Raw genomic sequence first — 20,832 nt, 5'->3', positions numbered from 1 at the left:
CGGGGACGGGGGGTGGGGAGGCCGGTGTAAAGGGCCAGTCATGTGCATGTGAAGGCAAAGGGACAGGCAACAAGAAGATCCCTATGATATCTTGGCATCTCACCACCCCTAAGAAAGTCCCTGTAATGTTGGTGAGATGGACCCAGAAATGCTACCAGCCTCATTCTGGCTGAAGGTGGCCCCAGGTTGGGGCTCCTACACAAGATGACTTGTCCTCCTGGGACAGAAACTCCAGGAGCAGGTGGAGGGTGGCAGCTTGGCCTGGATCCTGCTGCTTGGAGATCCTAGGCTCCTCCCTGCAGACCCCAGTGCAACCAGGGCTGTGGGTGGAGTCGAAGGCAGGTCACTCTCTGGCCACAGGGTCCTGATCTACACAACTCTACACAATGGGAGTCTAATTCCCACGTCATGTGGTGTCCTCATTTTAGGGGGGAAAAAAGAAAACAAAACCTCCCTTCAGTACCGTGCCCAGAACACAGCAATGGGGCTTCCAGGCTCCCCCCTCCTGGGCCTGTCCCAGCTCCACATGCTGCGAGGCATGTCCCCCTAGGGGACTTGGCCATCAGCCTGTGTGAGAGGGCACTCTGAGAAGAAGCTTCTTCACCACGCACAGGAGGGAACATGGGATGATGTCAAGGCTTCATGTGGGGGCAGACTGGGGTTTGATCCTGGCTCTGCTGTTTACAGACTGGAGAGCTCTGGTCAAGCCTCATCCTCTCTCTGATCCTCAGTGTCCTCATCTATGAAATGGGCACAATACAGCTTCTACTTCCAAGAGGCGGTCAATTTTAAACACTAAGGTAGCTCACAGCAGCATTCTCAGTGTCAGCAGTGTTTGACCTTGGGTCTACTGGCGTCTGCTGAGGAAGGCCTTGGACTGCATCCCAGGGGCCCAGAAAAGCCTGGGAAGAGTGGTACCTGGAAAGTTGAACCTGTTGTCCCGCTGGCCAGGTGAGGGGTTGGGGGGCGTGGTCGCACTGGATGGGTTGGAAGACGTCAGGAAGGGTGCCGGCGAGGAGGGCGTGGAGGACGTGGTGGAAGATGGGTTGCTGCTGGAGTCCAGGTGGTTCATGGCTGGAGGGTGCTCCTGCAGGACCAGAGACGCCAGAGGTGTGCGGGGGCCCTGCTGCCTGTCCCCATGGCCCCCACTCGTCTCTCCCAGCTCTGAACGCAGAGCAGTCAGGCAGCGGAGCCTCACCATCCTGCCTTCCAGCTTCAACACGTTATGTGTTTACTACCTGAGGGGAGACTTGGGGGTGCCAACGATTAAGGCGCTTGGCTGCTAACTCGTAGGTCAGAAGTCTGGATCTACCTAGAAGTGCCTTGGAAGAAAGTCCTGGGGATCTACTTCCCAAAGAGCAAGGCCTTGAAAATTACACAATGCCCCTCAGACACACATTGGTTGCCATGAGTCAGAGCTGAGAACAAATACGTTTTTAGGCTTTTTCCACTAGTTGAGGGAAGGAAGGTGCACATAAAGGCCTCAACACTCATTCCCTGGAGGACTCCTGCTCACCTTCCCATCTCAGTTCAAATCCTCCTTCCTCCCAGATGCCGGGACCACGTGCCTCCTCTCTATCCTTCCACAGCTCCCGGTACTCCGCGCCAAGACCTTTACTTTAAGCACAGTCTGTAAACTGTGACAGCCTTGTCCTTGGGTGACTTTCTGACTCTCCTCTCCCAGCAAGCTGTCGTGCGAGGGCAGGGACCACGGGTGCTCCTCACTGCACCCCGTGCCTGGCTCCGAGCCGAGCACGTAACAGACATGGAGTGAATTAAATTCAGCTGCTGATTAATGTTCATTCATTGTCTGCCAGGTGCCAGACACCCAGCTGGACACGGAGATATGAGACCAGGTGATGGTCCTCGTCTCTGTCAACCTTGTCCCCAACCCCCTCCCCCCCAACAGTGGGGGTGTGAAGAGCCCACTGTGAGAGGCAAAGCCCCGAGACAGCCAATGGCGTGGGCTGGTGCTGGCGTCACTGTGGACAAGTTAGATCCTATCATCTTTCCACTCTGCTGCCCCATCGCTGGTGGGAAGATACTATCAGAGGGAAAATGTGACGGAGGCACAGAGGCAGGAGAGAAGGCATAAGGGCTCAGAGATGTGGCATCAGGTCTGCCACAGCCACTACCCTTAGTGTCAATAAGAGGTCAGCCTGGCCTGTCCCGGGGCAGTCCCTGAGCCTGCATCTCCCAGGTCACCTCTATCACCTGGCCACATGGCTGACCTGCCAGCTGCTCTATTCTCTCCCCTTGCACTTCCCCCAGGACCAGCTAGCGAGCAGCGGTCACATGTGGCCCATAGAGGGGGCACAAACTCGGCCACACCCAGGTTTGAGGCTGAGATGTCACACATTTCTAAGAACACGCTCACACCAGGCTTCAGAGAAGCCAGCCATCTGGGGAGGGGTGTCACCTCCAGTAATGTGGGTGCCAGGATGGAAGCCCAAGAGCCTAGTGGATCCTGTACACACTGACCTGGATCTACAGACCCTCCTGGAGCCCAGGGACCTCCATGAACCTATTTAGCTGAAGGGGACATCTATCTGTGACCAACGGAGGTGACCAACCCCAGGCTAAAGAAATGCACATTCATGGAGGACTCTGGGGAATATTCTTGTAATGCTTGGTCAGTGGAGGTCACAGAGACAGTTTAGTTGAATATTTTAAGGTGTACTTGCCACAGCGTGGCCAAGACCAGGATCAGGAGCTGGTCATCCTGGGCCTGCCCAACGCTCTCAAGTTGCCTTGTGGTAAGGTTTGTATAAAGCGAAGTTAAAGTCTGGGTGTTAACTCTTAGGATCACCATGAGGGTCAGGCGGAGCAACACATGAATGGAAGGCTCTGGCACATTCCAAGTGCTCAGAAAATGTTAGCTCAGAGGAGGCAGAAGGGCTGGGGAAGAGTCAGGGCCAGATGACTACAACGTGAATATGAACGCGTAGTCTTCTAAAGTGCTAAAGATGTGATCTCTGGAGTCACCACCTCTGGAGAATGCCAGATCCTCCCTCAGAAGAGAGTCCAGTGGGATTCTCCCAGCAGAGCTTTGGGGTGTGGCCCAGCCTACCTTCTTTGTTAGTGCTTTGGGAAGGGTTCCGAAATAGGGATGGGATTCGGCTGCTCTGTCCACAGGGTTGTTGATGTCTGAAGGGACTGATTCTGTCCTCCGGAGTCTAGGCACTGTTTAAAAATCAGAGGGAAAGCATTAGCTTGGGAGTGGGGAGCAGGCTAAGGAAAGAGTTACCCCAAATTCAAAGGGCAGAGGAGGGGACAGGAAGAAAACTCACATGGGAGGAAGGATATCCGACAGGCGGGGGCTTCTTTTGTGCACTTGTTGTGACACTTCAACCTGGCAAAGGGGACAAGGTTAGTACCTGCAGGGCTGCCAGGCACGGGCAGGCTGCAGTGTGGCCGGGTCAGCTCCACTTAACGTCCACCCACAATTCCCCAATCACGCCAGCTTGAAAGTGTACAACGAGACCCAAATAACAAACCTACTGCCTTTGAGTAAATTCTTAGCTGCAATAATGCTTCGCAGGGTTTCTAAGACTGTAAATATTTTAAAAAAAAATTTATTGTGATTTTAGGGAAAGTTTACAGAAAGGTTGGTTTTTCCATTGATGTACATTTTCCTCCTCTCTTCCTTTAATTGCTCTGGTGGCCTAGTGGCAAGAAGCTGTGCTGCAATCCCAATGGCACTTGTTTCGAGGCCACTAGCTGCTCTACAGAAGGATGGACAATCTCCTCCCATGCGATTAACTGCTTCTGAAATCCCACCAGAGGGGCAGCTATGGGTCGGTTCTGACTCTACAGTACACAACAACAACAATGCATGTCTTGATCCAGATTGTTAATTCTCACACGTATAATGCCTAAGCATCCATTCCTTTTGGACAGGTCTTTCTTTCACTCATTCGAGTGCAGTGTTCACTATCTATCCACTCTTTTCCTCTCTCGTGTCAATCTTATTTTTGTAACTGCAGTCTTATGTAGTATTTGTCCTTTTGTGAATGAGATATTTCACTCAGCCTAATGTCTTCAGACTCATCCATGTTGTATAGTGTTTTTCAGGTTCACTGTTTTTCAATGCTGCGTAATATTCCACTTTGTGAATGTACCACGGTTTTCCTGTCTATTTGATGTGCACTAAGGCTACTTCCATTTCTTCTTTATTGCATCTGTAATGATGCAATAAATATAGGTGTGCACACTCAGGTTTGTATCATAGCTCTGGTTTCTTTTGGGAATATTTTGAATAGTGGGATAGCTGGCTCAAGTAGTATGTCTATGTCCAACATTATGACTGAATTAGCAAAGGAGCCAAGGGATTCTTTGAGGAGGTAGCCCCTTCTACTAAACTCAAGCTTGGGGCTACAGGGTTACAAGGATCAATGCTAAAGAAGGAATGATAGATCTGCATTCTTATTTTGGTTCTGATTGTTGTGCTCACTCTCAGTGTTCAAAACCATAAAATGGGCTGGCAAGAGGTACCCATCAGCCTTATTCTACACAGTATGACAGCATGAGGCTTAGAGGTCACTGTGGGCTCTCTCCATGAAAGATGTTACTTTAAAGAGAGCTGGTGGTTTTCATTTTAAAGAGAAATGAACAGATGTCACAGCAGTCTTAGACCAGAGAGAGTGGCAGCCTCTCCTTGCTGGTCCACAGAGTAATCAGCTAACAAAACTGATCCAACCAACACGCACATTTTATGAAGACAAGACCCCCTCCACTGAAGGTTTCATCAGAGCCTAAATGCTTTCACACCTATGAGCTCAGCTTCTTGGAGGGATCCCAATGAGCAAAAAAGGTCTGGAATTATCTCTCCAGGCTTATAAATTACAGCAATGAGGCCCAGGAAGGCAGGTCCCTTTCCCCAGGTCACACAGTGGTACAAGACAAGGAGCCTGGGAGCAGTGACTCCAGGCTCACCTGGAAAAAGTTTTTCCAGTTTCGGCTCACTTTCATATTATTCCCTCTCCGTATCCTTTTCTCCTTGAGAACCTCAAGGGTATGAGAAAAGGACGTAGAATTTGTATAGCATCTATATTCTCTCCTTCTTTAAATACCATGAACCATGTTTCTGTTTTCACTGCTGTGTATTCCTGGTTCTCAACCCCTATGGCCCAAAATGCAAAGGCAGATTTAGAACAAAGTTCCCAGACCAGTCCTCACATTGCTCCCTGCCTTTACCCAGGATGTTCCTTTGGATAAGAATTCTCTTGCTCCTTTGATCCACCTAGACAACTTCTATTCATTCTTCAAAGCCCATCTCCAATAGCTCCTTCTTATATGAGTGGCTTCCTTAACTTCCTGAGAGAATGCTACATAAGATGGTGAACAATCCATTTAAGGGAACTCCTGTAAACTGATGACTTCTAAGAATAAAATAATTGGACTGACTAAAAAGATTCATGGGGTATCCCCATCCCAGTCTCCCCCTTTCCACCCTCAACATATCACCTGCAGTGCTTGCATTTCACGCCAAACATCATGCTCTTCTGGCACACGTGGCAGACCTGGGACAGCCAGGATTTGGTGGAGAACCTGTAAGGAGTCGACACAGAGTTACACCAGTTGAGAGGCCGGGCCTGACTACAGCAGGATCACCACACAACCCAGGTAAAACCAGGAGACTTCATCTTGCCCCCAAGCTCAGGGACCCTCTTCTCTAGAGGGAAGGGACACTCAGGGGCCACTGAGTACCTCTGCCTACCTGACCCAGAAACTCTAGTCCAAGGAATGTATCCAAACATAGACAGAGCTACTCCCAGTGATATGTTTGTAACAGTAAAGAACTAGAGAAAACCTACATGCCCACCAATAGGTGACCGGCCAAATAAAGTACGGGCTATCCACACAACAGAACACTCTGCAGCCAGAAAGTGAAACATTAACATTGGCAAATACATTAAATTAAAAACATTAAACATTGGGCAAATACAGAATGGTCTCCAATTACATTGTCAAGCTATAAAGTAAAGTATGATAATATATGGCTGAATTTACACCAAAGTCAAGTACGTTCAAGGAACACTGACCCAGGGTGACAGAAGTTGAATTACTGACCCTCCCTGAAAGGTGATACTATTGTTTGGAAAGGGTGTATCTAACTTGCTGAGGTGCTGGGATGTTCTCTATCTTCATTAAAATATTGTGCATTAATGTACATATTTTTTTAAAAAAAATCAACATCCCCAAATTACTGCTATCAAGTTGATTTCAACTCATAGGGACCCTACAGGATGGTAGAATTACCCCATCGAGTTTCCAAGTGTGTGGTCTTTGCAAAAGCAGACTCTAACGTTTTTTTCCCCACATAGCATGATGGATTCACACTAACGATCTTTTTGTTGGCAGCTGAGTGCTTAATCACTGTGTCACCAGGGCTCCCACATGAGAGTTATGTAAAAATTGACTGTGCACTTTATGTAAATCTTGCCACAATTTCTTAAAAAGTAGAAAAATAAAAAAGAACAGTGTGTGTAATATAGGTAATATTCAGTTTTTAAAAAAGAGGAGAAAAAAATATACATCTATATTCACTTGTTGGAAGGAGTGGCATCCACTTCTGTAACAGCTTGCCTCCGGAAACCCTATGAACCTTTACAGAGGATGAAAGGCGCCCAAGCGTCAAGGACTCTCCTTCATAGAGTCGCTATGAGTCGCCTGCAACTCGACGGCACTAAACAACAACAACATATTCGCTTGTATGAAATATCTCCGGGAAGGAAACCTGGGCATTGCTACCATGGGGACCCCAGAACTGACAGGGGACAAGAGATGAGTACCCCTACACATACCCTCAAAAGTCTCTTGAATTTTGAATGTATGACTGAATTTTCAAATTACTTAAAACAACAATTTTTAAAACAGAACACAGATCAGAAGGATGGAGGCGGAAGGAAAAAATTCTCAAGGCCAGTCCTTAAGGTGGATACGCTTACGGGCAGAAGTTAATTGTTTTTGAAAGACACTTTTAAGAGCACAATATAGATGCTCTGGTGGTTTAGTGATTTACAGCCTCTGAAAACCCACTGGAACATCAACTCGATGGCACATAAAATGAAGATGTGTCTATTAATTTTTGGGGAGCAGTTTGCAATAGATCCACTCCTGTCAGCTCTCTTGCCTCTTACATTCCATTCTCTTTGAATGAGACAGGTCCAAGGTTTCAGCAACAGAGGAGGAAACCAGTCATACGTGTGACGTGGTTTTCTCAAGATCTTACAGTCAGGATGCTCTGGTGGGGGTTAAAACCTGGAGTGGCCAAGCATCTCTAAGACAAGCCAGTGGGGCAGCGGAGGTCAAAGGCCGTAGTGCAGGCAGTGAGCATGGTGTGAGTGTCACACAGAGCTGGGTTTGAACTCTGCCTATGAGCTTCTGCGAATGGGCCTACCCTCTCCATCTCACAGGGGTTTGATAGGGAGTGAGTGTGTGTTATATAAACATATATGTCCTGTCTTCAGAACCAACAGGTGGTGGAAGGACGAAGGGTGCCCAACTTCTGGAAGTGCAAAGAGCTGGCTGCAATCAAGAGGGTAGATCCTATCTCCGTGGGACCCCAGTGTGCGCTTTCTCACTTACCACCTTGCCTTTCCTATGGACATTTGGGGAGGGAGGAAGGGGCAATTCAGTGGTAATGGAGATAATCCTGGATACAGGTCCATATGGGCAGGTGGGAGTGGGGAGACTGGGGTCAGAAAACTGTCCTGGATTGCAGAAAGGGTTGCAGCACTTTACTCTCCCTGGGGAACACACCAAGCACCTTTAGACCTTTGGTTGACAAGGTGCCTAGGCCATGGGTTTCTGAATCCATGAAGGTGTGGGCAGGACCTCACCCACCCAAGCCCAGAACCTGGGTGGAGCAGCCCTGGGAATGACAAGTGGAGGAGAGGCACGATCCAGGAAGCAGTCTGGCCCAGTCTCAAATCCTCTGTGAAGGCACGTGTCAGCCCAGATGATGTCGGCCTCTCCCAGCTGGAGCCAGAGAGCCTGGCTTCACCCCCACCAGTGTACAGACAGAATGGAATCCTGCCTGAGGCTGTGCTGTGCTCACCCCAGTCAGTGTGTCAATCCATCTGTTCGAGGGTTCTCTTTCAGACCTTCTACTTTTCCAAGCATGATGTCTTCTCTGTCCTGACAACACGCCCGAAGGAGAGGAGACAAAAACTCCTCATTCCTGACTCCTGGGAAGGAGGTATTACTAATCCCACTTGTGAGAGAGAAACTCACAAGAGATTCTGAGAGGTTGCCTGCCTTGTGCATCTCCTGGGAAAGGTGAGGTTTCTCACCAGAAGCCCACACTCAAATGCACGGGGATGGCCTTCACTCAAAGGACTGTCCCATTCGAGCTGCGTCATGGTGCCCTGGACACCTCCTTCCTGAGGCTCCAATGAGTGACCCGGGCCCCTGCCAACTTGGCTTCAGCACTGCTCCCTGGCAGCATGACCTTGGGTGAGTCACTCAACCTCTCCAAGCTCTGGCTTCCTTTGAGGAGAGAATTCCAGGTGGGCCTCTGCTCACAGCCCCTGGTGGAAGGGAAAGCCCAGCTGCAAAGCGCCTGACAGGGGTTCTCACTGCAGTGACAATGTTCAAAAGGACAGTCTGAGCATGGGCTTCCCAAGGCACCATCCTGCCAGCATCCTGGGGTGACAAGACACCACGCAGAACCTGCTGTTCACAGCACACACCCGCCTCCCAAGTGGTGAGCCCAAGACCTCTGGACTGTCCACCTCACGGACCCTAGTCAGCCCTCTCCATGTACGTTTGAGCACTCGAATCACCAGAATTTGTTAAAAATCCAGGCTGCTATGTTGGGAACCAGGGAACAAGATGCTCTAGGCGGAGGCCTGGCAACCTGGAGTTTCCTCATGACTCTGACTCTGTTTATCCAAGGACCTGTATCTTGGGAGGTTAAGAAGAGGCCTGGGGAGGGAGAGGCAGGTCCCTGAGGGTCCACATGGCTGCGGGTGACAAAGCAAGGGCTTGAAGTAGGTACAGAGCGGTGTTCACAGAGACAGTGAGTCAGTGAGACAGTGAGAATGAGGAAGAGGCACCAGGACTCCACACCACAATGAACCCCTCAGGAGGCTCCAACCCCCAGCCCAGCTCCCATAGCCCTTCTTGCCAGACCTACCTGTGCGTCACAGAGAGCCCGATGTCCCTTCGTACCATCTGTGGGGATCCTTGTGGGAGATCTGGAGAGAAAAAGCCCAGGAGGGTGGGTGAGGGTGCCATGTCCTGGACAGCTATGCCCATGGCCTTCTCTGTCAGGGATCATAGGCTGGGCATAGTGTCTTGAGTGGACAGTAGAGAAATGCTCCCTTAAATCTACGTCTATCAAAATAAGAGATGGCCAAGCCAGCCCAAGGGGTTGTTGATGTGACCTCTCTCAGGCGTGGTGGTTTCTCCAGTGAAGGTGGCGGCCTGGGCTCCATAGACGGCTTAGGCTGCCATTCCACACGGAGGAAACTCTACACATTCAGGGCAATGTTGGGGGTGGAAGTCTGCACAGCTCTAATCGCTTGTGGTTATACTCATGGGTCACCACTTGACAAGGGCTTAATTGCAGTCACTTCTTGTCAAGTGGGTGGATGCCGTCTGACCTTTGGTGAGAATGATGGGTTAGCCACAGAGCCCACTGGTGCCTTTCTGGCTAGAAGGGCCTGGCGAACAATTCTCCAGGAGCCATCAGTGCCAGATCACAACAGGCAGGAAGAGTAAGGACGAGGCAAAGCTTCTGTACTTGCCCAGCCCACTTGGCACCAGGCTAAACTGTGGGACCTTGGATACCTTGACTCTCTGCTGAGATAAAGGCTGTGAGACACCCCTCTACTTGCCTCTAGGGGCACCCTGGGCTTCCCCTAAAGGGCACCCAATGTTGGGTAGTGGGAGAGGAGCAAGCAGCAATCTCTCCATCCACACTGGTCATGTGTCCAGACCCCCCCCCCACACACACACACACACACGTCCTTGGTACTGTCTGTCTCTGCCCAGAGCAGTTCTCAGCTGAGCCTGCAGATGGGTCCATGAATTCTCTGGCCTGGTTAGCAGAACACTATAGGCTTCTCTCTAGAAAGTGGGCCTACACTTCACTTTTATTCAATTATCAAAGGAACTCATGACTCAGAAAGGCTAGAACACAGGAGTGGAGTGGCTTGTGGCTGCCCGGTGCTCTCTGAGTCAGCAGGCCCCCGAGGTGGCCACCATGCTCCCTGGGCCCGGAGGGCTGACCCGGTACACAGCTGGGGCCCATTAAACGCTGGCTTACTTAATGGACAAGCACCACATGCCCAACCACAAAGAGAAGGAGGTGTGAGGCGAGCTGATTCCTCTCAGAGCAGGGAGCCCTGTGCACTCCTGACCCGGAATCCTCTGCTTGCAGCTCGGCTGGGCACAGCTGTTGTAGGCCTGGTTTAACTTACACCCAGGGTCCACTCCACGGAGACAAAGAATCAAAACAAGGCCTCTCACACCTGGAGGTCTAAAAGTGGTTAGGCTGCTGGCCTGGCAGAAACAAGACTATGGGGAAACTGGACAGCACCCATCCATTTCTGAAAGCATGTGGTAGTTGATTAGTAATGTCTGCCACAGACATGGGAGGTGAGCAATATGCCAGACAGCACCCGGCTCCAGTCTGTCCCCTATTTCTGAATGTAAATATAGCTCTGAGGTCTTATCTTTCCTTTCCAGGCAGGTAGCAGTCTTGTGGCTATGGTTTCTCTATCACTACCACAACTAGCAAGATGAGAGGACCAGAGCTCTCCCATCTTTGGGCTGGAGCTGCAAAATTCTCCCTCAAGACCCTGGGATTTTCTGCCTGTGCCCTAGAGACAGGCCTGCAGCTCTCTCCTCCTTCCCCGCCATGCCTCCTTGAGCATTCCTGCAGGCAACTCCACTTCAGCAGTCACTGCTACTATACTCCATCCTCATCCCTAAGACCCTCTTTCCAGAGCCAGCTCTGGATAGAACAAAAATAAACTATCTGCTCAGGCTAAAACATGATGTCGTTGCATTTTTGCTCAGAGAGTTAAAAGCAGAATTGAGAAGTATGGCTGTTTTTTACTGTTCTGATTAATGGAAGAGAGCCCTACATACAGCTGTACATGAGAACGTACCCTCGCAAGGGGATGGGAACAGGGGTGGGGAAGGGGGCAAAGGTTGCTTCAAAGAAGGCATCAGTATCCTCCCATTCCTGGGATGGTGTCCCCTCAGGCCTCATGTAGAGCCAGTGGCATTCCTGCTCTCTCCAGAGGGTCCTGAGAATGCAGAATCCACCTGGACCACAGAGATGGTGACACTTCAAGCAGGTGAACGCTCCCTGTCACAGAGGTCACCCATGGGGAGGGCAGGCCACACGGAGGCTTGTCACAGGTGAGGACTGCACTGCTGTCTGGGCTGCAGTCAGCCTCGCTCTAAGGCCACCTGTCTTAAAGCTAGCTCCAGTGGTGTTTGCCAGCATCTGTGCTTCTGAGCTCTTGCAAGGCCGAGTGGACTAAGGATGTCAAAGCAATTCACCCCCGATGGGGACAGCAACACAACCATGACTCCCAGGTATCAGAAGGGATGGAAATGAATCACTCTTACCAAACCTGAGGAGACAAAAAAGGAGAGAGAGGGATCACAGGTTAAGGGGCTGGCTCGGCATGTTCCTTAGAAGAGTAGCTCAGGAGGGAGCAGGTGGGGTGCTAGGATGGGAGACTGTGTGGCCAGGCTGGGTGCCAGGCTTGCTGAGGAAAGTGGAAAAATCCTGTAACCTCTGTGGCCACCAGCTTCCTCAGTGGCCTGCCCTGCACCCTCCCAGCGGGCACAGGAACTATATTCTGCTCAGAATATATTAGCTCACTTCAACCTCACTAACCTAAGCACACAGCACAGTAATTAGAATTCTACCCATTTCACAGCTGAAGGAACTGAGGCTCACAAAAGTCAAAGGAGTCTCCCACATTCATGAGGACAGGGAGGAGTGAAACCTTGGTCATGGCCCTGGGGAAGACATATGCCCAGCGTCCAAGTAGAACAGACGGTCTGTCTGCAGGAGAGCCTGTGTCTGTGGTGGTGGTGGGACCAGCTGTGGGTGACAGCAAGGTGGCCTCCAGGAAGGGCCAGGCAGGGACATGCTCTGAGCAATGTCTTCCTCAAGCATGCTGTTGCCCCAGTGACAAAGGGTGCTAGAAGACCAGGACACCTCAGTCTGCCCCCAGGGCTCGTGGCGGGCGGCAATGTGGCCCCTGGGATGATGTCAGTGCTAGTACTGGTGACTCTGCAGGGATGCAGATCCTCAGGGTCCGAGGCAGATCTGTTCTCTGCCTGAAGCATGGGAAGGCGACCAGAGGCCTCCTGACATCCTTTGCAGGAGAAAATGAGAAACACACGCACTTGGGTTCTTCCCACTGTGATGACCTCGGTGACAGGGTCATCAGTGTTCTCTGTGAGAAGGGGAGGCTGAGTGCTGGGGGCAAAGGAAGGCCAGCAGTGCCTGTGGATGGCACCCAGGGTCTAGCAGGAGAGCTTGACCAGGCAGGGCAAAGGCAGGGAGCCCAGCATGGCTTTCTCCTCCTTGATGACAAACTCAACATTGTCAGGGAAACCCAGGGGACTGAAATGGCCGGTGCCAGCACAGGGGACATGTCCATCCAAGAAACTCTCAAGGAAAGAGGACCTACGTCAGGGGAGAAGTCAGGTGGCCCCAACCTCAGAGTACAAGAAAGTAAGAGGTAACCTTGTAAGAGTGTATCCTTGAGGGAGAATCTGTGCATTTACAAAAAAGAACATGAACTAAATGTCCATTATGTGGGCCTCATTAGACAAATGATACAAAGACCAATGGCGAGTGAAAACTAAAAGGAGTGAGCTTGTCTGAGTAATTAAGGCATAAAACAGATAACCTGGTTGCCTTCTGAAAGGAGAAGAGGAACACTGAAAAAATAAAGCAGTAAGGTTGAGGACCAGGTTTGTCCTGGATACCTCAATATTGAAGCACAGATGTGAGCCACAAACCTTTTGCATTTTATACCATGTGACTCTATCACCTGTTAACAACACATCATTCACCCACTCATTGCCATGGAGTTGGAAGCAACCCATAGCTGACCCTCCAATGGTTTAATGGAGGCTGTAAATTGCATAGAAGGAGACTATCTCTCGTGGGGACTGGTGGATTTGAACTGCCAGAGAGGTGCTGCCTTTGAGTTCGCAGCACAACTCCCTACAGACTGCATCCAGAGCCCACAGATGAAAAATCATTTCTTTAAAGCATAGAAAAGCAATATAATGTTCATGATGGACTAACAAATTCTCAGAAATATCAAGGCATTGAGAAAAGAAGTTACAGGACAGAGTTCACGCTACAGTAAAACCTGTTGACAGCCAGAACTGCACAAGGCAGAAAGCTGTCAAAAGAGGGAAAATAGAAATGCTTTCCGCTACCAAAGAGTGACAGAAAAGTGGTCACTACATGTAGGAGATGGGGAACTTGTGAGACTCAGAAAACAAGGGAAGCCCATCGAGCTCTGTCTGTCACAGATTCTTTTCTTTTGTTTGAGCCTCATTAGTGGTTTTAGCAGGCACACAGAACAACTGTCTTTTTTGGATTCTTTGGATAAAGGCATAAAAAGAGAGTAGAACTTCTGCGGGAACAGCATTTCACTGCCAGTCCAAAGCATCTAGAATTCTCTTTTCCTTCTACTGCCACCATGCAAGCAAGTGGGTGTGTCTTGAAGAGAGTGAAACCAAGTTTTCCCTTAGAGCCAAGGATTTTGAACCTCGATCTCACATACTTTGGGCATGTGGCCATGAAAGACCAGTCCTTGGAGAAGGACATCATGCTCAGACAGGTGGAGGGTCAGCGCAGGAGAGGACGATCCTGCATGACATGGATTGACACAGTAACTGGGGCAATGGAGGTAGGTGTGTTGGAGACAGCAAGACGGGCTCAGGATAGAGCAGGCCTCAGAGCTATTGTACACAGGGTCACTATGAGTCACAAGCAACTTGATGGCACACAACAACAACAACAGTGACTGTGATGCTTTCGACCTCAGCCTGGGACCTAGAATAAGGATGTCTCACAATGGACAGACAGCCTGAGCAACAAGTTAATCTTTGTTGTTTTAAGACACAGAGATTTGGAGTTGTTTGTTACTGCAGCATAATTCAGTCTGTCCTGACTGATACACCATTTATAATACAAAAACCTTTGTGTGTGTGTGTGTACATGTGTGAGAGTGTGTGTGAGAGAGAGAGAGAAAGAATGTGTGTGAGAAAGAGAGGAAGAGTCTGAGTGCAAAGCAAAGGGAATCCAGTAGTATTCAGTCCAATCTGGAAAGTGGACTAAAATGAGGCACCATCTTCCACGTTTTGTTTTGGACACTTCTTGATTTAACATTCCCTTTTTAAACCAAGCCTGTATTACTGTTGGCCTAGTGCTAAGAAGGCTGAGCTGCAATCCTGTAGTCATGTGGTTCAAATCCACCAGCTGCACTGCAGGAGAAAGATGGGCAAGCTCCTCCTGTGTGGTTTACTGCCTCTGAAATCCCAATGGATGGTCAGTGATGAGTCAGTTCTGACTTGATGTTACTCAACTACTACTATATTCTGTTACTGTCACAGTTAGAAAACTGTAACAAAACTGCAATCGAGACTTTTGGCAGGGAAAAATAAAGGACTTTTGGCAGTCTGCTAATTTAGCAGCTGCCCGCCAGGGGCACTCACCTCATTGGGGTCACTTCATCGATGCGGTTGCCCAGTTGGGACTCATGGGACTTGCTCCGGGTGAGTGTGGGGAAACTGGGCAGCAGCTGGAAGACTTTGCGGCTGGGCGGAGGCGGCGTCCGAGGCGGCTTCAGCTTGGTGTGGCGGCGCATTTGTGGCGTGGTTGGGGGCGTGATGAAGCTGTGCAGGGTGCGGGGGGTCAGCCGGCCGCTGGGGTGCATGGGGAGACAGGTGTCTGAGAGGCCCTCGCAGGGGCTGGGGGTTGAGGAGTCTGAGGTGGGCAGAGCTGACACGGAGATGGAGCGTGGGCCCTGGGCACTGGTGCCCACCCTGCCCAGCTGGGAGCTGCCCAGGGGCCACTGCAAGTTGGCCGTTGAGAGTGTATCCACAGAAGTCCCTGAGCTACTTTCCCGCCGGGCATCCAAAGGACTCCAGCCTGAATCTTCTTTGTGCTCCCCACCTGCGGGACAAGAAGGTGAGTCACAGCTGGTCAGAGCTACAAGAGATGGATGGATCCCCACAGGTTAAGCATCTTGTCCAAGGCTGCAGAGTTCCTTAGTGGGAGGGATGCTATCTGACTTATATTGGGCTCTCTTAGATTATCTAGCTGATTCTGAGTCCACCAAGGCAGATACTACCATCCCATTTTACAGAGGGGGACAGTGACGCCTTGAAAAGGAATGGATCAAATGGCACACTTACTGGTAGGTCTAGGGGGACTTAGCAGGGAACCCCTGCCCTCAAAAGAGGGTCACTGCAGAAAGGAAGTGATGACTGACTACAGAGTTAGGAAAGTGGGGCTGGTGTGTGTGAAGGGCTCCACTTTGAGAAAATGGGGTGGCATCCACCTAAGATAAACCTGCATTGGGTGTTGTGACATGAGATCCTGCTATAAATGGGCTGTTGTCACTTCCTTCTGAAGAGAAACTGAGAGTGACTGTCAGGTATTTAGACCCAAACCTTACAGCTCTCCCCACACTCTGTGACCTTCGTCCTTGTGGCCCAGTGTCATCTGGACCTCTAGCTCAATGGCACAGTCTGATCATTCATCCAAGTATTTGTTGGAAGTTGGATATAAAGGCATAAAAAGACATCCCCTGGCCTTGAGGGGTCTAATAGGGATGAGGGACATTCGACTCTGCATGCTGGAACAAAGAGAGAATGAGATCGATGGGTGCTGAGACACACAAAGAGAGGAGGAGGGGTGAAGGTGAAAGGTCAAAGAAGGAGGAGGTATCTAAACTGAGTCTTGTGAGAAACACAGGAATTTGTAGGAAAGGAAGTAGAAAAGGTGGACCAGGTGGCGGTAACAGTACACAGAAAGCTAAGAGCTTGCTGGGCAGAGTTTAGTGACTAGAGTTCCGCAAGCTCTGAGAGGTCAGGATAAGCCAGGGAGAGGCAAGCGATGGGGGTGCAAGGGTCAGTCTAGCTGACAGCTCAGAAAGGACCTGGGATGTCTTGATAAGGCCTATATAACTGATCCTTTATGAAGATGTATCCTATAGGAGACACATCCTACATTGGATATATGGCAGGAAGAAAGGACTCCATCCTAAAAATGACCAAATGTGCTGTCATGCGGTAAAGGAAAAACTCCTCCTCTCATGGGTATCAGTGAGGGAAAATCCAGGAAGGGAGACTCACTCAAGCCAAAAAACCCTTGCACACTGAATTTCTTCGACTAGTGCTTTTTACATTGTCTCCCTCACTGTATAGGGGAGATCACAGAGAGCCAAGAGGCTGTGCCCACTTCTCAGGGAGCCTAAGTGGTAGACTTAAGTTCCTTTGTCTCAGCAGGGATAGCTCTACCTTCTTCCATCTCACTACCAATTTTGAATAATCTGCAGTGGGACAGCACTGTGAGGTAATGAGCTCACTGTTATCAGAAGTGGTCAAGTCTATGCCTCCAACGCCATGTACCAGGGATGGTGAAGAAGGATGAGCCCTCACTGTCTCTCTGAAGAGTCCGTACCTTCTTCAAACACTCTTCATCCTCCTTCACTGCAGAGTGACTTTCAGTTCATAAGTCAACTTGGCAGAATGAGTTACTCACTCTCTGAGTCCCCACATTATTTCTTGGAGCCACATCTTAGATTTTTATTTATATGCTGAGCTACAGATGATGACTGCCTTCGAGTTGAGCACGACTCATAGCGACCCTATGAACAAAAGGCCTGAAGCCCCTCTACAGCTATTGGCATTTATCAAAGTTCATAGAGTTTCCAGAGGCATGCTATTTAGGAAGTGGATGCCACTCCTGCTTCCAAACCTGTATGGTATGTTATGTGAAATTTAGTTGCCTGCGATGTCTAGTAACCCTATGTACAGTAGCTCTGAACTCTTCCCTGTCCTGAGCCAGTCTCAATCTTGCCCCCAAACCAGCCATTGAACACCCTATGGAACACAGTTCTACTGTAGCACATATGGGATTATGAGATTGCCATGAGTCAGCCAAAGGCAACTGGTTTATAGGAAACCTTGAATATATGTTTCCTGTTGAACTAATTAAAGAATGAGTTCCATGAACTATACATTCATTTGGATCAATCAAAATTTCCATGAGAAAGTCTGACACCAAAACAGAAGCTGTCACGATACAAACGGTCATCGACAGCCGGCTTCTCCACAAGTCTTTAAAAACCAGGCTTAAGGAGCCGGTAGGGAGGGCTGGCAAGGCCTTCTCCCCTCCCACAGATGGAAACAGCCCACTACCACCTGGGGGATGGATCCTGGCTCTGTTGCTGGCTTGACTGTGTGTCCATGGCCAAACCTGCTCCTCTTTGTGGACTCAGCCTTCCTTCTCTGTAAAATGGGATGAGGGTGCTGACCACACCTTGGTCATATGTCTTTCCTGGTACCTGACAGGAAGCCTGACACGTTAAGGTCTTCTGAGTGAGGTACATGCTACACAGTGAGCTGGGTTAGAGGAAGTCTGGCTATAAGGAGACTAAGGAAAAAATTAAGTTCAATCGTCCCTGGGAAAGAAAGGGAGAAAAAAAAATCAAGCTGAATATAAACCTCAGTGCTTTCCTTAAGCCTCAGGCAGGCAGAGATAAGACAGGTGGTTCAGATAATTAAAAACCAGGGCTAATTCTATTCATTAGGCTCATTTTAATGCCTGATCTGGGTGGTAGTGAGAGCATTAAGACAGGCATTTGAAGTTGTTTCCAAGGTAAGATTTAGAGAGCCTGCAAATAGTTCCCAAGGAACTCCACATAATGCTAGGATTACACACGCGGCTGGGGGCAGCCATGTACACACTCCAGCGAAAAAGCAGCACAATTTCTTTAATCAGGTTTGGCTCAGGCGAAACTCAAATCAGCGTGTGCCTTCTGAGCCAGGGGTGGGAAGGCAGAGAGGGGGTCCAGGGAGAAGGTTCGGGTGGGTGGAGGGGCTGGGGGTTTGGGAAGGTGAAGGAGGTTTTGCAGAAATACATGTGGTCAACAGAGGGTCCACCTGGCAGACTAGCCTGGAATTTGTAGCCTCAGTGACTGTATGTTTCCCTGGATTTGTATGGTCCAAGCCACTTGGAACGCAAGCACTGAAGCCCCTCTTGTGGCTCCATATTCTTTGTAAACACCCGCTCTGAACTTTCCAAGCTGTCCTGGGAACCCCAAGCCACACCCACCCCACTCTACTGTCCCCTTCCCAGCAGACACTCCAGCTTCCAGAGAACCCGGAGAAAGGGAAAGGGAACCACAGGCGCTGGCCTCAGTGCAACCTACCCAAGCCTGTCACCTTCCGCAGGCAGGTGAGGGCGTACTGCAGGCGACTGCTTTCCTCGGGGCTGGCTCCACAGCGCCTCAGCGTCTCCTTGACCTTGGCCTCATTCATTTCCAGTAGGGCATCCAACGTGAGCTCCCCGGGGATCTCCTGAGGAGGGACAGAACGGAGATGCAGAGAAATGGGTGAGCAGTCAGGCCAGCCTGCCCTCGTCATCCCACCTCCCCGCTGAGTGGCAGGGGTCAGCTGCTGGCTGGGCCGGCCTCCCACCAGGGGCCACCACTTGTGTGAGGACAGACAGTGGGCTCTGGCCACACCCTCTCCCTCCCTGCACAGCAGCTGAAGCTGAGATGCCTGACTTCAGGGCTGGGGGCAGGGCAGGGGGAAAACAGGAGGTCTGGGGGCATGATGGCCCCTCGAGCTGTGCTCAGACAACTCCCAAACCATAACATTTTAAGAAAGAGCAGGGCTTTTGATAACGGTATCCCTTGACAATTCTGCTGTATCAGAATCAGACAACATAGATTTCAAGTAAAACTAGTCTACCAAGAGAAGGATTTAAAAAAAAAATAATAATTTAAACCTCATCAAGCAGTGTGTAGGCACTTATTTGTATTCTTAGTTAAAATGTGTTATTCTGCCCCCTTGATGACTAAGAAGGCAGGTTAGTTACCTGTACACGTTCACTCAGCTTGTAGGAGGAAAAGTATGGTAGGCAGAATGTTTAGATGGTCTCGTGACCCCAAAGTGTTACTCTTTTGATTGTTACATTAAATGACAAAAGTCAAGTTTTCTGGGTAGGCCTAACCTAATCACAGAACTCTTTAAAACAGACCCATTTTCTCCAGATACAGTGAAAAATTCACTGCTGTGGAATCGGAACTGACTCACGGCTGCCCATTAAGGGGGTTTTTAGAGGCTGTAGATTGCACAGGAAGAGATTACCATCTCTCTCCCTCGGAGTTAGTGGTGGATTCGAACCACCTGCTTTTGGGTTAGCAGTACAACTCCTCACCCACCACGCGACCAGAGCTCCTCGCTGGATGCACGTGGAGAAGTCAGATTGAAGTGTGCACTCTTGCTGACTTTCAAAGTGCAAGGGGCCACATGAAAAGGAACAGGGGTGGTCTCAGCAGAGTATGTGACCCCTGGTTCAGAAATAGCAAGGAAACAGGATCCAAAACAAAGGAATGGATTCCTGTCAACAGCCTGAATGAACCTGCAGGGAGGTAAGCATCCTGGTCAGTATTTTACTGCTCTCTTGTGAGCCGCTAAATGGTGAAGTTGGCCTGGTCGCCTAATCCTGGGGACTTAACAAGTGGGTTTTATTTTAAGCTTCCAAGTTTGCGGCAATTTGTTGTGCAGTCGTAGGAAGCTGTTGCACAGAGTGACTATTCAGATCAAGGCCTAACTGGTCTCAAAGCTGGTGTTCTTTCTTCTCAATAAGAAGGAAGGGAGCCCCTCTAACTGTGACGACGAGGTGTGTGACCAAGAGGACCAAGCACCCCAGGACAGGCCGCTGGCCCAAACTGGCCTGCAGTCCACTGGCTGTTTAGAACTGACATTTCAATGAGTTTTCAGAGGCTGTACATTGCACCGGAAGAGACTGTTGATCTTCCAGCAAAGCAGTTGGTGGATTCGAATGGCCTTCCAGTTGGCAATCCAATTCCCTACCTACCACACCACCTGCAGAGCCTGCATTTCTCTGCAGTCCAGAGGAGGTGGCTGATATGAAAACGTGCAATTACAGTGCTGCGAGGCAGGGGCTAGAAGGTTAGCAGAAGCTCAAAGAGCTATGAGACCAGTGGTGAGAACAGGAATTCCACCCCCCCGTCTCTTTTCTGTATTTTGCAGATTTTCTATAACAAAGGAGGCCAGACATCCCACATCAAAATGATTCATACAAAACTCACAGTTCTTGAGAATCTAAGTTGATTTTCAATGGTTTTATAAAGTTGTGCCTAATTTCCTTTAAAGAGAGTAATTTCATTGTCAGTCAATTCAGGCTACTGTAAATCATTGCTAAATCAAGTGTCAGAGCTGAAAGTGATGAAGAAATTGGCTATGGATGCTTAAGGGCTGTGAGGAGATGGCTCAGAAGCCACAGTTCAGGCCTGGCCCAGGGCGCCCCTGCCAACTATTGTCCGTCTTTATGTACCACCGAGTTGACTATGACTCATAGTGATCCTATGAACAATGGCTCTGAACCCTGACCTATCCTGCGCTAATCTTACCATCTCTGACACATTTGACCCCTTTGCCACAATCATTGTGTCAAACCATCTCAATCCAAGGTCTTCCCTTGTTCTGACCTGTCGGCCTTCCAAGCATAATGTCCTTCTCCAAGGACTGGTCCATCCTAGTATCACTCAGCCTTCCAAGCAGGATGTC

At 49.7% G+C, this 20,832-nt stretch overlaps 1 protein-coding gene across 1 annotated transcript in view; it reads right to left on the bottom strand.

The window, feature by feature from the left end:
* Positions 1-20,832, bottom strand: part of KSR1 (kinase suppressor of ras 1) — a 175,439-nt gene that overhangs the window by 21,612 nt on the left and 132,995 nt on the right. Inside the window, exons 3-10 of the mRNA XM_006890943.1 lie at positions 18,444-18,591; positions 14,719-15,178; positions 11,593-11,597; positions 9,143-9,203; positions 5,467-5,550; positions 3,291-3,352; positions 3,071-3,183; positions 919-1,087 (exon numbers count right to left, since the gene is read on the bottom strand). Of these exons, the coding sequence (XP_006891005.1) occupies positions 919-1,087; positions 3,071-3,183; positions 3,291-3,352; positions 5,467-5,550; positions 9,143-9,203; positions 11,593-11,597; positions 14,719-15,178; positions 18,444-18,591 (1,102 nt within the window). The remainder of the gene's footprint in view (positions 1-918; positions 1,088-3,070; positions 3,184-3,290; positions 3,353-5,466; positions 5,551-9,142; positions 9,204-11,592; positions 11,598-14,718; positions 15,179-18,443; positions 18,592-20,832) is intronic.

This window comes from Elephantulus edwardii, unplaced genomic scaffold (genome assembly GCF_000299155.1).
Source record: "Elephantulus edwardii isolate Elephantulus edwardi_28Jun2011 unplaced genomic scaffold, EleEdw1.0 scaffold00094, whole genome shotgun sequence".
In the NCBI taxonomy this organism is placed as follows: Eukaryota; Metazoa; Chordata; class Mammalia; order Macroscelidea; family Macroscelididae; genus Elephantulus; species Elephantulus edwardii.
Note: the sequence above shows the minus strand (reverse complement) of the source record. Positions and strands in the feature narration are given on the sequence as shown.